This window comes from Periplaneta americana, chromosome 10 (assembly GCF_040183065.1).
Source record: "Periplaneta americana isolate PAMFEO1 chromosome 10, P.americana_PAMFEO1_priV1, whole genome shotgun sequence".
In the NCBI taxonomy this organism is placed as follows: domain Eukaryota; kingdom Metazoa; phylum Arthropoda; class Insecta; order Blattodea; family Blattidae; genus Periplaneta; species Periplaneta americana.
The window spans coordinates 32,842,542-32,855,455 of NC_091126.1; the positions used below are offsets into that span (position 1 = coordinate 32,842,542).

At 36.5% G+C, this 12,914-nt stretch overlaps 1 protein-coding gene across 4 annotated transcripts in view; it reads right to left on the minus strand.

Annotated features, from left to right (window-relative positions):
* Nucleotides 1–10,168: 10,168 nt before the first annotated feature.
* LanB1 (laminin subunit beta-1) overlaps nucleotides 10,169–12,914 on the minus strand; it is a 150,321-nt gene continuing 147,575 nt past the window's right edge. For all 4 annotated transcript variants that reach the window (XM_069837171.1, XM_069837170.1, XM_069837169.1 and 1 more), the window contains 2 exons: nucleotides 11,834–12,167; nucleotides 10,169–11,396 (listed from right to left, as the gene is read on the minus strand). In XM_069837171.1, coding sequence (XP_069693272.1) covers nucleotides 11,257–11,396; nucleotides 11,834–12,167 — 474 coding nt within the window. In that variant the 3' untranslated portion in view covers nucleotides 10,169–11,256. The remainder of the gene's footprint in view (nucleotides 11,397–11,833; nucleotides 12,168–12,914) is intronic.

Sequence of the window (12,914 nt, forward strand, 5' to 3'; positions counted from 1 at the left end):
CAACCCTAGAATATTCATCCAAGTGTACATTTTAATTATAGTTGTCTGCTTTTTATTGCAGAAACAAGTGCTGATGACAAAGTTTCTATACTACAAAAAATCTAGTCTCCTGTCAAAAAATCTGAAAGTCAGAATTTATGAAACAGTTATATTACCGGTTGTTCTGTATGGTTGTGAAACTTGGACTCTCACTTTGAGAAAGGAACAGAGATTAAGGGTGTTTGAGAATAAGGTTCTTAGGAAAATATTTGGGGCTAAGAGGAATGAAGTTACAGGAGAAAGTTACACAATGCAGAACTGCACACACTGTATTCTTCACCTGACATAATTAGGAACATTAAATCCAGACGTTTGAGATAGATAGGGCATGTAACACATATGGGCGAATTCAGAAATGCATATAGAGTGTCAGTTGGGAGGCCAGAGGGAAAAAGACCTTTGGGGAGGCCGAGACGTAGATGGGAGGATAATATTAAAATGGATTTGAGGGAGGTGGGATATGACGATAGAGACTGGATTAATCTTGCACAGGATAGGGACTGATGGCGGGCTTATGTGAGGGCAGCAATGAACCTCCGGGTTCCATAAGAGAAGGCCTTACAGCCTTTAACTCTGCCAGGTTAAATAAAGCCATTATTATTATTATTATTATTATTATTATTATTATTATTATTATTATTATTAAAAGCCATTTGTAAGTAAGGTGTCCGATGTACACGTAATTTTTGTCAGGACGAGTAAAAGTTTCATATTTTAATAAAACTACCTCATAATGTCAAAAATCAATTATTTCTCTAATCATGTTTAATTCTTAAATTAATATTGAAATTATTGTTTTGATTTGTATAAATACAGAATTTGCAAATATTTGATTTTGATATCAGCAAACATGAACTATTTTTTAAGATGTGTGAAATATGGTATACTGTTAGACAAAAAGATAAGTGCAAAGTACTGTCAAGTGGCGTAAATAAATACACATAAAGAAACATTATTTAAAGGCAATAGTGTTCTTTCATTTGTTAGATCCCTTGTTTCAGTCTTACTTAATACAATTTTCAGTTACTTCCAACTTCAATTTCCTTAGAAAAAAAAATTGTCGGTTGTAAAAGTGTCACATACTTTCATGAGAAATTTATGGCTAAATATAAAATCGAAGTCATATGATCTTTCAACAATGTTATGGCAGCATATTCAAAACTAGTTCATCGTTTGCTGTAATGCCAGATGAGCATAACGAAAAATAAAAGAAAAATCAAAGGTTAGAAAAAATATAATTAAGACAGATTTAATTACGGTGTTAATCACAAAGTCTGTACATAAATTTAACAGATACCACATCTACTACACTTCACTACAAAAATCGAATTAATTCACTTATTGTTATGTATCACTACAGTATCGATATTCCCATACTGTATGGTTTTCTTATTATTTTTATTTTGAGATGCCATTAATTTGGTAATCTTTTTTATCTAATCACAAGTACGTACTAGACTTACCGGTACGTCATTCACTCAAGCATCCCCATCTGTGGGCAACGGGAAATGTAGTCCTTTCAGTTGCCATAGGTGCACTATTGGAGGCAAACTACAGAGCACCACATGATGCCAATTAATGGAGCAATGGTGGACTGCCAATAAGGGGAATGGTAGTACCTAGCAAAAATATACAACCAAACACATTTGAAGACCTCCCTCAAAGAAGGTTGTATATCATATACTTTTTCATATGATATACAACCTTCTTTGAGGGAGGTCTTCAATTGTCTACCACAAATTCCAGTTGAACCCATTGGGACTCGAACCCAGGTTACCAGGATGGAAAGCTGAAGCTCTGGCCCTTTGGCTAGCGGCACACTTAACTTGAAAACCTTATGACGTATCTTACGTATTATGTTTTAAAGCTAAAGCACTTATTGTGATAGCAGAACAATAGGCATGTATGTGTTGCAACTTCCTAGTCTCTCTCTGATTTGTGTTCGAATGCTGCTTGGGCAGATTGTCTGATTCTGTTTTTTTCTTCTCAACAGAAAGGTAAATGTCAGTTAATCCTTTGACTAATTCAACTCATGTCGTTATCACGAGTACCACCAATGCTAGATAACCGTGTAGTTAATATACCGTAGACTGGGGTCCACACCTGTGGAGAATTGTTAGCGTGTCTGGCCGCGAAACCAGGTGGCCCAAGTTCGATTCCTGGTCGGGGCAAGTTACCTGGTTTAGGTTTTTTCCAGGGTTTTCCCTCAACTCAATATGAGCAAATGCTAGGTAATTTTCGGTGCTAGACCCCGGACTCGCCTTAGACAAGGTGACGCACTTGCATGTCTGTTGTTCAATATTGCTTTGGAAAAGGTTATCCAAAGCTCAGGAATTGAAAGGAGGGGTACAATATTCCACAAATCGGTGCAAATATTGGCTTATGCTGATCATATTGACATTGTTGGGAGATCAGAAAGAGCCATCAAAGATGTATTCATCAACCTAGATGCTGCAGCACAGCAAATGGGCCTCAAAGTAAATGAGGGTAAAACCAAGTATATGGAGGATCAATAAATCCCTCAGAAATGGAGTATCTTGAAGTAGGAGGATACAAGTTTGAAAAAGTCACCGAATTTAAGTACCTAGGTTCACTAGTCACCTCAGATAATAATGTGAGTGCAGAAATCCAACATAGACTCCTCACAGCAAACAGATGCTATCATGGACTCCAAAAACAGTTAAGATCACATGACATCAGCCTCAGCACTAAGAGCAAATTATATAAACATTAATAAGACCAGTCTTGCTTTATGGATCTGAAACCTGGGCAGTTGGCAGTGCCGACAATTGTAGGCTGAGTATATTTGAGAGAAAGGTTCTGAGGACGATATACGGACCAGTAAATGAGGGCAGTTGGAGGAAAAGATATAACTATGAATTATACCAACTTTTTAAAGAACCAGATGTTTGCAGAGAAATTAAAGCTAGGAGAGTCAGGTGGCTGGTCCATATCTGCAGGAACGATGAAAATGATCCTTGCAAGAAATTGACTCGCACTATACCTTTTGGTACCAGAAAAGTAGGGAGACCTCAGCTAAGATGGCTGGATGAAGTGGAGAAGGATATAATAGCAGCAGGTGCTAGAGGATGGAAAACAAAGGTGTTAGATCGAAGGACATGGAAAAGCATCACTGAGGCAGTCAAGGCTGGAACCCGGCTGTAGAACCAAAGAAGAAGAAGAAGAAGACCCCGGACTCACTTACCAGCATTATCATATTCATGTCATTCAGATGCTAAATAACCTAAGATGTTGATAAAGCGTCGTAAAAAACCTACTTAAAAAAATATAGACTGGTTAAATGGCAATTAAAAACTGAAGTTGATAATTTCATGTCTCTTATTATATTATTTACTATTAATTATTAATTATTTATAGTTATATTAACATATGTTACTACTAATAACATAGTAATTTAACTTGTTTAATGCTACACGGTATTGTGTTGCAAACAGTAGCACATGCTGCCGGTTCATGCTTGTTTTCAATATGGTGAAGAAACGTCAGAAACAGGCTAGAATCCACTTGCTGGTTGCATACTGTGAGAGGAAGAAAGTATAATGCTTATGTATCTATCGTCTCCCTTTTTCTCCCAGCATTCCATAGTGACAAGCAGGTAGACAGAAACTGACATCTCACATCACCTGCATATTCAAAATTCACGACCTAGTCAAAATAATGTTGTTGTTTACTGTAGTCAAATGTCTGCAGACAGTCTGAACCTCACAATGACACCAATAAGGCACCACATATGAGGCAACTAAGCCAGGAGATAATAGGGTAGGGTGGCCAGTTCCTTTCCCCCTCCATTGCATACTTCGCTGATTAACTACATGTTACACTAATCAGGCTTCAGTTCACCACTGTAGTCGCACTCGGTAGCGTAGTTGATATAGCACTGGTCTTCTATGCTAGAGGTTGCGGATTCGATCCCAGCCAAGGTCGATGGCATCTAAGTGTGTTTAAATGCGACAGGCTCATGTGGGTAGATTTACTGGCATGTAAAAGAACTCCTGCGGGACAAAATTCCTGCACACCGGCAAAGCTGATATAACCTCTGCAGTTACGAGAGTCGTTAAATAAACCATAATTTTTTTTTCCACCACTATAGAGTAACAGTTAGCCTTCTTGACCATGAAACGAGCAGGCCTGGGTTCAAATCCTGGTTGGAACAAGTTACCTGGTTAAGGTTTTTTCTGAGGTTTTTCCTTAATCACTCGAACCAGAATTGCTGGATAACTTTCGGCGTTGGGCCTCGGACTCATTTCGCCTTCATTAGTATCATTTCTATTAATCATCTTATAATAGTTTACAGGTCGACCAGGACATAGCGGACGTGGTTCTAGGATCTGCCTATAGGCGGCATCTGTCTGTGGGAGGTGCACATATCCAGCAAAGCCACTGGGGCTTTAATAAGCAGACTGCGCATGACCGGGGGAATATAACTCCCTTGAATAGATAGCGCCTTGGTGAGTCTTAAAACTGATGGCAACATGTTCTTCTGGTTGAGGATGCAGCAAATTCAGGCACATGAACTGCGAACAGATGCCATCTATCTGAGGAGGCCGTGGAATAACATCACAGGCAGGTGGAGGATCAGGTCTCCAGTCAGAACTGGATGCTGTGGCTGAATCGATACGATGACACCATGCAGTGACTCATGTGCTTGAAAGAAGCGATTCTAAGTACTTCAACAATCATTCTAACATGAGGAGGTTACACAATAAGCTTAAGGCTGCGGTGCTTGCCTGCGTGCCCTCCTCCAAAAGGAAAAAAAAAATCAGGCTTCAGATATAAAGGGTGCTGCAAAACATCTTCCCTAATTTAAAGTTTAAATAAAAAACAGATGGATCAAAATAAAGAAACTTTATTAATATGAATGGTACCTTAACAGTGGGAATTTTTCATTATTTTAATAACGTGTCTCTCAAGAGGTGTCCCTCACTATCAATGCATTGTTGAATGCGACTTCGGAAATTCTGCATCACTCTAACTAGCATTTCTTGAGGAATAAGACCAATTTCTTCCTGTATTGCTTTTCTTAGGTCTGGCAAAGTCCTCGGCCGATGTTTGAACACCTCAGCCTTAAGATGCCCCCATAGAAAAAATCGCAGGGTGTAAGGTCTGGTGATCGTGCTGGCCAGGGGACGTCGCCACGTGAAGAAATTAAGCGTCCGGGAAACATCTGAGAGCAACAACAGAATTACCACTTACCAGAAACAATACCACAGCATAAGCACGTTCTTCATCCGTCCACAGCATAGTTGCAATTCGTTACAGATTACAATTTGCACTAATTGAATGTCAATTCCGTGTATTAAATGTCCTATTCAATTCTTGTTTTGCGCATGTCCTTTGATATCGCTATGGCAATGCTTGTCAACCTAAATTTCCCACTGTTTAGATACAGTTCATATTAATACAGTTTCCTTATTTTGATCCATCTGTCCTTTATTTAAACTTTAAATTAGGGAGGATGTTTTACTGCACCCTTTACATATACAAACAAATATTGTTCTTTCTCCAACACATATCGTCAAGTGAGATGTACTGTCTGATAATAGGTGTACATATCAGCCAGAACTCAATCAGAGAATCAAAATAATGTATAAACACGAAATATAAGAGGAAACGAATAATAATTAATTTATTCATAAACAAATAAATATCTGAGTTAGTAACTGTTTATGGAGATTGGTTGAGACACTTAAGTTTTTGAAAGATACAGAGTTAGCTGAAGTATTTTCAGAAACGAACTATTTTGTCTCAAACCTACAATTCTAGGAAGCACTCCCAATGTAGAACGTGACTTATCCTGCTTAAAATGCTTATCTTCTCTACACAAAACTTAGTGCGAAGACAAGCTTTCCAAAGTTAACCTTTTAACATTGAAGTAGTGTATTATATTAAGTGACCTTTAAAGCAAACGAGACTTTAATGATAGTGTCATTGAGAAATATGTATAATGATCAGGAAGGATGATTATATTATTTTACGTTGGTGCCTACAAAATAATCTGAAAGGAAACTTATGACTCATAACATTTCCAGAGGACAAGCACCACATCGTATTTTTGAGAGGAATGAATTTTAGTAGCAGATTTTTATACTACACAACTAGTATATCAATATAAAGTCATAAAATTCAGTTTAAAAACTATCAGATTACAGAAACGAAACTGAAAAAAAGAGTAGATAGTATGATCTTACTTTATGCTTTCAGCCTGAATTTATATTCCTTATTGAAATACACTCTCGTTAAAATCATTTCCAGTCAGAGATGTTTTGTACATGCTGTTATTTTTTCTAAAATATTTAAATGGTGCAGAAATTATTTGAAACATTGGGTATTGTACCACAATTTAAATTTATAATAGTTAAAGGAATATAACAGTAAAAAACAATATTTGTACTTTGTATAATGTGAAAGTAGGAAAGCAAACCAAGTATTAAAATTAAACTGATATTCCTTGTCACAGCTCTACTTCAGTTTCTTAAATCTTCTCAAGGCTCAACATATTTCTCAGCAGCATTAATGCTATAACATTTATGTCACCTCTTGCTCTACCTCCTGAACTTAAACTTAATTTTGTGTAGTTGATGTAAATATTTTAAGTACTAAAAGTTTTGCCTGAAATTGTTTTCGATCATTGCTAGGATCCAAAAAATTTTCGGAACACACTTTCAAACTATGCAAATCTGGCTTTCAGGTAGTAGCTCCCTGTAAAGCAGGTTTGAATAATTTCAAGGAAAAAATTGTTCCGCGGCCAGGTATCGATCCCGGGACCCTTCGCTTAGCGCACGAATGCTCTCCCGACTGAGCTACCCCAGGAACTATACACGACATCGTCACAATTTTACCCTTATATCCACACAACTCAAATTGGCTGACAAGATGCCAGAACCCAACTTTGAGTGCACACAAATTCTGTGTGACTTAAATTGTGGCTTTCTGTTAACGTACCTCCAGTAACGAATATATTATGCAAATCTGGCTTTCAGGTAGTAGCTCCCTGTAAAGCAGGTTTGAATAATTTCAAGGAAAAAATTGTTCCAGGGCCGGGTATCAATCCCGGGACCCTTCACTTAGCGCACAAATGCTCTCCTGACTGAGCTACCCCAGGAACTATACACGACATCGTCACAATTTTTCCCTTATATCTACACAACTCAAATGGGCTGACAAGACGCCAGAACCCAACTTTGAGTGCACACAAATTCTGTGTGACTTAAATTGTGGCTTTCTGTTAACGTACCTCCAGTAACGAATATATTATGCAAATCTGGCTTTCAGGTAGTAGCTCCCTGTAAAGCAGGTTTGAATAATTTCAAGGAAAAAATTGTTCCAGGGCCGGGTATCAATCCCGGGACCCTTCACTTAGCGCACAAATGCTCTCCCGACTGAGCTACCCCAGGAACTATACACGACATCGTCACAATTTTTCCCTTATATCTACACAACTCAAATGGGCTGACAAGACGCCAGAACCCAACTTTGATTGCACACAAATACTGTGTGACTTAAATTGTGGCTTTCTGCGCTAAGCAAAGGGTCCCGGGATCAATACCCGGCCCCGGAACAATTTTTTCCTAGAAATTATTCAAACCTGCTTTACAGGAAGCTACTACCTGAAAGCCAGATTTGCATAATATATTCGTTACTGGAGGTACGTTAACAGAAAGCCACAATTTAAGTCACAAAGTATTTGTGTGCACTCAAAGTTGGGTTCTGGCATCTTGTCAGCCCATTTGAATTGTGTGAATATAAGGGAAAAATTGTGACAGTGTCGTGCATAGTTCTTGGGGTAGCTCAGTCGGGAGAGCATTCGTGCGCTAAGCGAAGGGTCCCGGGATCAATACCCGGCCCCGGAACAATTTTTTCCTTGAAATTATTCACACTTTCAAATTATTTTATTTCACACCATTCCCTCTCCAAGAAAATATAAAGAAAATATAGACTGAATTTTAAGTTAAATTACTGTTTTCTGGAATTCTGTAACAAGAGATTAAAATGTTATAATTTTGTTTACAGAGTATAAATAACTATATCAAATGCATATTTTTCAAAATAATTATTTGCGTCGCAGATATTGGAAAAAGGAGATTCCATGAAATATTTTAAGAGAAAAGCTCTACAGAGGTGAATATAAAACAAAAACCTGCATGGCAAGAGAGTCTTCTTGGTTTCAGACATGCTGAAATTAGTATTTCTGTAAAAAAATTAAATTCGACTTTTTCACAGCATCACAGCACTTTATCCATAATTAAAACAATAAGAAAGTAAAACAGAAATACAATATAAATGGCACATTCTTGTTCACTGTGGTTTGCACATATTACTCGATGTTTCAAAAAGAGTATTATTAAGAAAAATTTAGGGAAAATACTTTAACGTCTCATTGTAATGTACAGTGCTTAGAAATAAATTCAAGTTTTCTTCTCAGGAATTAATTCCAGAAACAATAAATTAATATTAACACTAAGTTACAGCAGACTACATCGCCCTTCACAAATTAAACATTGTACATTATATTCATAGGTTCATTTTTTCAACACTCTACATAATGTGCAATGGAAAAATAATACACAAAGCTGGAAAACAAGAAATTGCCACTAAAGTATTTTAAAATGTTGGTTGAAGTTTTCTACACGTTTAATGCTTGAGAAATAAAACCTGTGTAATGCTGTTATTTTATTTTCTTCCTTTTCGTCTAAAGTGTGAGATCTCCCTTATTTACTGCTGACCCAAGTTATAGTACCATCCACTCCAACCCCATCCGAGATATGATACTTTCCATTCTAAGAAACAATCTTCGTCATGCAAGAAGCGACGTATGTCAGAAGAAATTGGTGATTTATTGAAAATAGAGTACCAAATTGTATCCTCACTTATTTCATGCTTATTAAGTTTCAGTAATGAACATGAATTCCGTGCTGCAGTTTTAATAATTTTGAACGAACTCCCATGCAAACCATCACAAGTAATGGGAACTCAGTGACATAATACGATGTCAAAATGCTACACAAAGAAAAAAAAATATATATATATATAAATTTAGTTCGTGTTCTAAAGTAGTAATAATAATAATAATAATAATAATAATAATAATAATAATAATAATAATAATAATAATAATAATCCGTGGCGCTACAGCCCATGAAGGGCCAAGACCGACCAGCCGGCTGCTGGCTTCACACCCACATGCCGAAGCAGAGGTGGACGATCATCCAACCAGAATGGAAGTATCGTGTGATTAGCACGATGAGCCCCCCAGCCGTTATAGCTGGTTTGCGTAATCAGATTTCGCTACCTTTCGTAGCTCCCCAAGTGCATCACGATGCTGGGTGGGCACCAGTCCCATACACTGGTCGAAACTTCATGAGAAAATTTCTTTCCCCATGAGGACTCGAACCAGCGCGCATTCCGTAATGCAAGTCCTAGGCAGGATGCCTTAGACCACGACACCATGGCACGGGACCGTCTTCTAAAGTGCTAACTGATTAAAGTAAACCCCATTTATCCGCAGAATCTGTGACTGGTAGTTTCGGTTATCCACAGTTAACCTCGGCAACTTTTTTTTTTTTATAGATTTGTAGTGCCTAGCATCTTAATCTGAAGAGCTTTATAGAAAATCTAGAATTTAGTCGCACTGTGTATTCAATGTCAATCACGAACACTGTGCTAAGGTATGACTCCCACTAATTACTTTTCACTGTCCTGACACATGTTGCAGTAGCAACCTAGATATGGGGTCCCCCTCCTCAAGTTCACACAAGTGTTTATAATTGTAATAATGTACAAGATATTTATTATTTTTCAAATAAAATTCATCGTAAATATGTATAAAAGACTCATTTATACGGTTCACTTTTATCTGTGGTTTTGCATATCAGTTGCTGGTTGTGGAATGTATCCCCACATGGATGTAGGGGGGATTACTTTACTTCATAAACAATCACAATAATATGTAAACAGAAAAATAACAAGTGAAAAGTTAAAATTATCGTCCACATCTATAGATTCAGTTATACAATGAAACTACGCAATATTATTGTTGTTCTCTCCCAGATTTGATTTTTCCTATTTGTGGAAATATTAGTGTAGAGTCTATATTTCTATAACAAAATCATACAGTACTTTTATGGTATTTATTTTTATTGGTTATATGTGGGGTCTAGATCACCCCACAAGCTGCACAAGTAAGTACAATGAATGAGGGTTGTTGAGAACACAGTATGATGCAGATCAGAGACAGCCAAGTGAGCCGAACCCCTTCAGGAAGTAAATATTTTACTCAAGGCAAGGCCATAGCTACAACAGGAACACAACCCTCACATTATATAACAAACAAATTATGCTTTAAAATACTTTAGAAAATCTGATAGAAAAACAAACTGAATTAAGATTCTCAAGTTTACAAAACTCCTGTTAAATTTCCTTTATGTATCAAAGAGTAACTGACCTATGGATATGTACTATATCCAACATATTTTCTTTCGGAGCAATACATTCATATTGCAACAGTTAATTAAATTTATAGATGATGTTCACACTAACATAATAGCATGAATTATTATTGTTGTTGAGAGATAAGAATATGTTAATCTTTAAAACATGAAGACAATTTAATAAATAGGCTAGTTATAAAAAATACGACCATCAGATTCTAATATTTCCTATTTCAATGGATAAAAGAAATCTCAGATAGTAATGCTGAAGATAAGACATAATACTATACATACATAACCGATACAAGTTACGTACTGGGTCAGATATAGACTAGGCATTTATTAATTGAAACATTTGTCAATTAAGAGAAACAAGTTTTTCTGGAGGTAGTTCTCATGAAGAGAAGATGACAAATGGAATGACGCTATGTTTAAAAATTAACTATGCCTATTAATAATGGAAAATAAAAAAAATGAGATGTATAAAACTAAAGCTATGTTCACAAATAACATGAAATGGCAGTTTGAACACTCTCAATGACTGAGCAAGTGACATGAATCGACTTCGCCGTTCTTCACTTTCTTTCTACAATATTGAACAGAAATATACTTATAAATATAAATGCATTACAATATTAAACACAGATTTTGGCACATTAAAATTTGCACTGATGCGAAGAATACATATCACATCCAAATCGTCTGTTATAGCACTTCAATGTTTCAGATCATCCTATGCACCGATGATCCATATTCATCACACAAACTCTTAAGACACACATGTGCGATAATATTCTGATTTTTTATTAATGTTCCTGTGAGCAGAGTCTATTCTTCTGTTCAATTCTTCAATTCTTTCAGATAAGTCATTCAGAACTGCTTGATTCTCGTCATAATCTTGTAACATACCTGAAATAAAGAAACGGAAACACATTTCTTATTAAAGTAAAATTAAGAGGGCATTAATGGAAAATTTAAATTATGGTTCATTTAACGACACTCGCAACTGCCGAGGTTATATCGGCGTCGTCAGTGTGCCAGAATTTTGTCCCGCAGGAGTTCTTTTACATGCCACTAAATCTAGTGACATGAGCCTGTCGCATTTAAGCACACTTAAATGCCATCAACCTGGGACAGGATCGGACCCGCAACCTCGGGCACAGAAGACCAGCACTATACCAACTGTGCCACTCAGGGCGATGCATTAATGGACGTTAACTCCTGAATTAAAGTGTACCAGTACTTTTTTGTTACTTTGTCCAAACATATCAACAAACAAATTTATGATAATGACGATAATGATGATTTTGATAATGATAACATATTATTCCATAGAGTTTCTTTACCTGACAGCTCTTTCTGCTTCGCTGATGTATTGTGAAACAATTTGCTTGCTCTCTCCAGCAACTGCAAAGCTTTTTTGTGATCGCGAGTTGACTCTTCTTGCTTCTGCTCTAGTCGACTAGAAGCTTCTTGATGCTTTGTGTCAAGATCACCGATTTTTTCGTTTGCCTGTTTTGCCTCTTTATTCACTTTTTCAGCTTCTTCTGTAACTTCTTTGGAATCACGACTGTTCTTCAGAAACCTTGTCTGAAGCTCCTTGAGACGACTTTCAAGCATAGTCACTCCTTTCACTGTCTCGTTAGCTTTCTGTTGAGCATCGTCCGTTTCACTGCCAATCTGTAGTTTAACAAAAGAACCCAATAAATTATACCACAATTTTAACTTTAAAACTTGAAAATATTTTAAATAATAAGCACTTAATTTGTTAAATACATTTTAGAAATTATATAGGTTATTTAAAATTATTAAGATGGTAAGATAAAATTTAACTAAAAATTTGAGAAAAATAGCATAACTATATTAGGTACTGTACTGCAACTTTCAAAAAGATTTGCGCAGATTCTAATTTCTTCCTCCATGCAGCTTAAGCAGAGGGGGTCAGGCTTGATGTCACTGTCAAAAGTAGCTTCTTGTCTCATCAAGTCTGCATTAACCACGAACAAAGCAAGCACTTCAGGCAGTTGATTAAGGAATGATGGTATGGTATTGTTATAAAGTCGCACAGCATTTAAAAGATAAGGAGAAGCAATGTTGTGGAATCGACTAATAAGACGACCGTAATTTCATTTAGCCCTGTAAAAACTATATTAAATGAAGATGGACACTGAAGAAAGACTGTGGAATACAGTAAATGAAAGTATTGTAGATGGGTTTTGCAGAGCCATATCTTGCGAGAGATTCATGAAATGTACGTTGTACAGAAAACAGTGCCAACTTTAGAGAAATTTTAATGCAAGCCTAAAAGGAAAGCAGAAAAATGTATGTATGTGTATATATTTATTCACATTGCAAATGGGTAAATATCCAGTGGCAGTGGTAACTAATTACACTCAATAATGACAATTCATAATAAACACAATTACC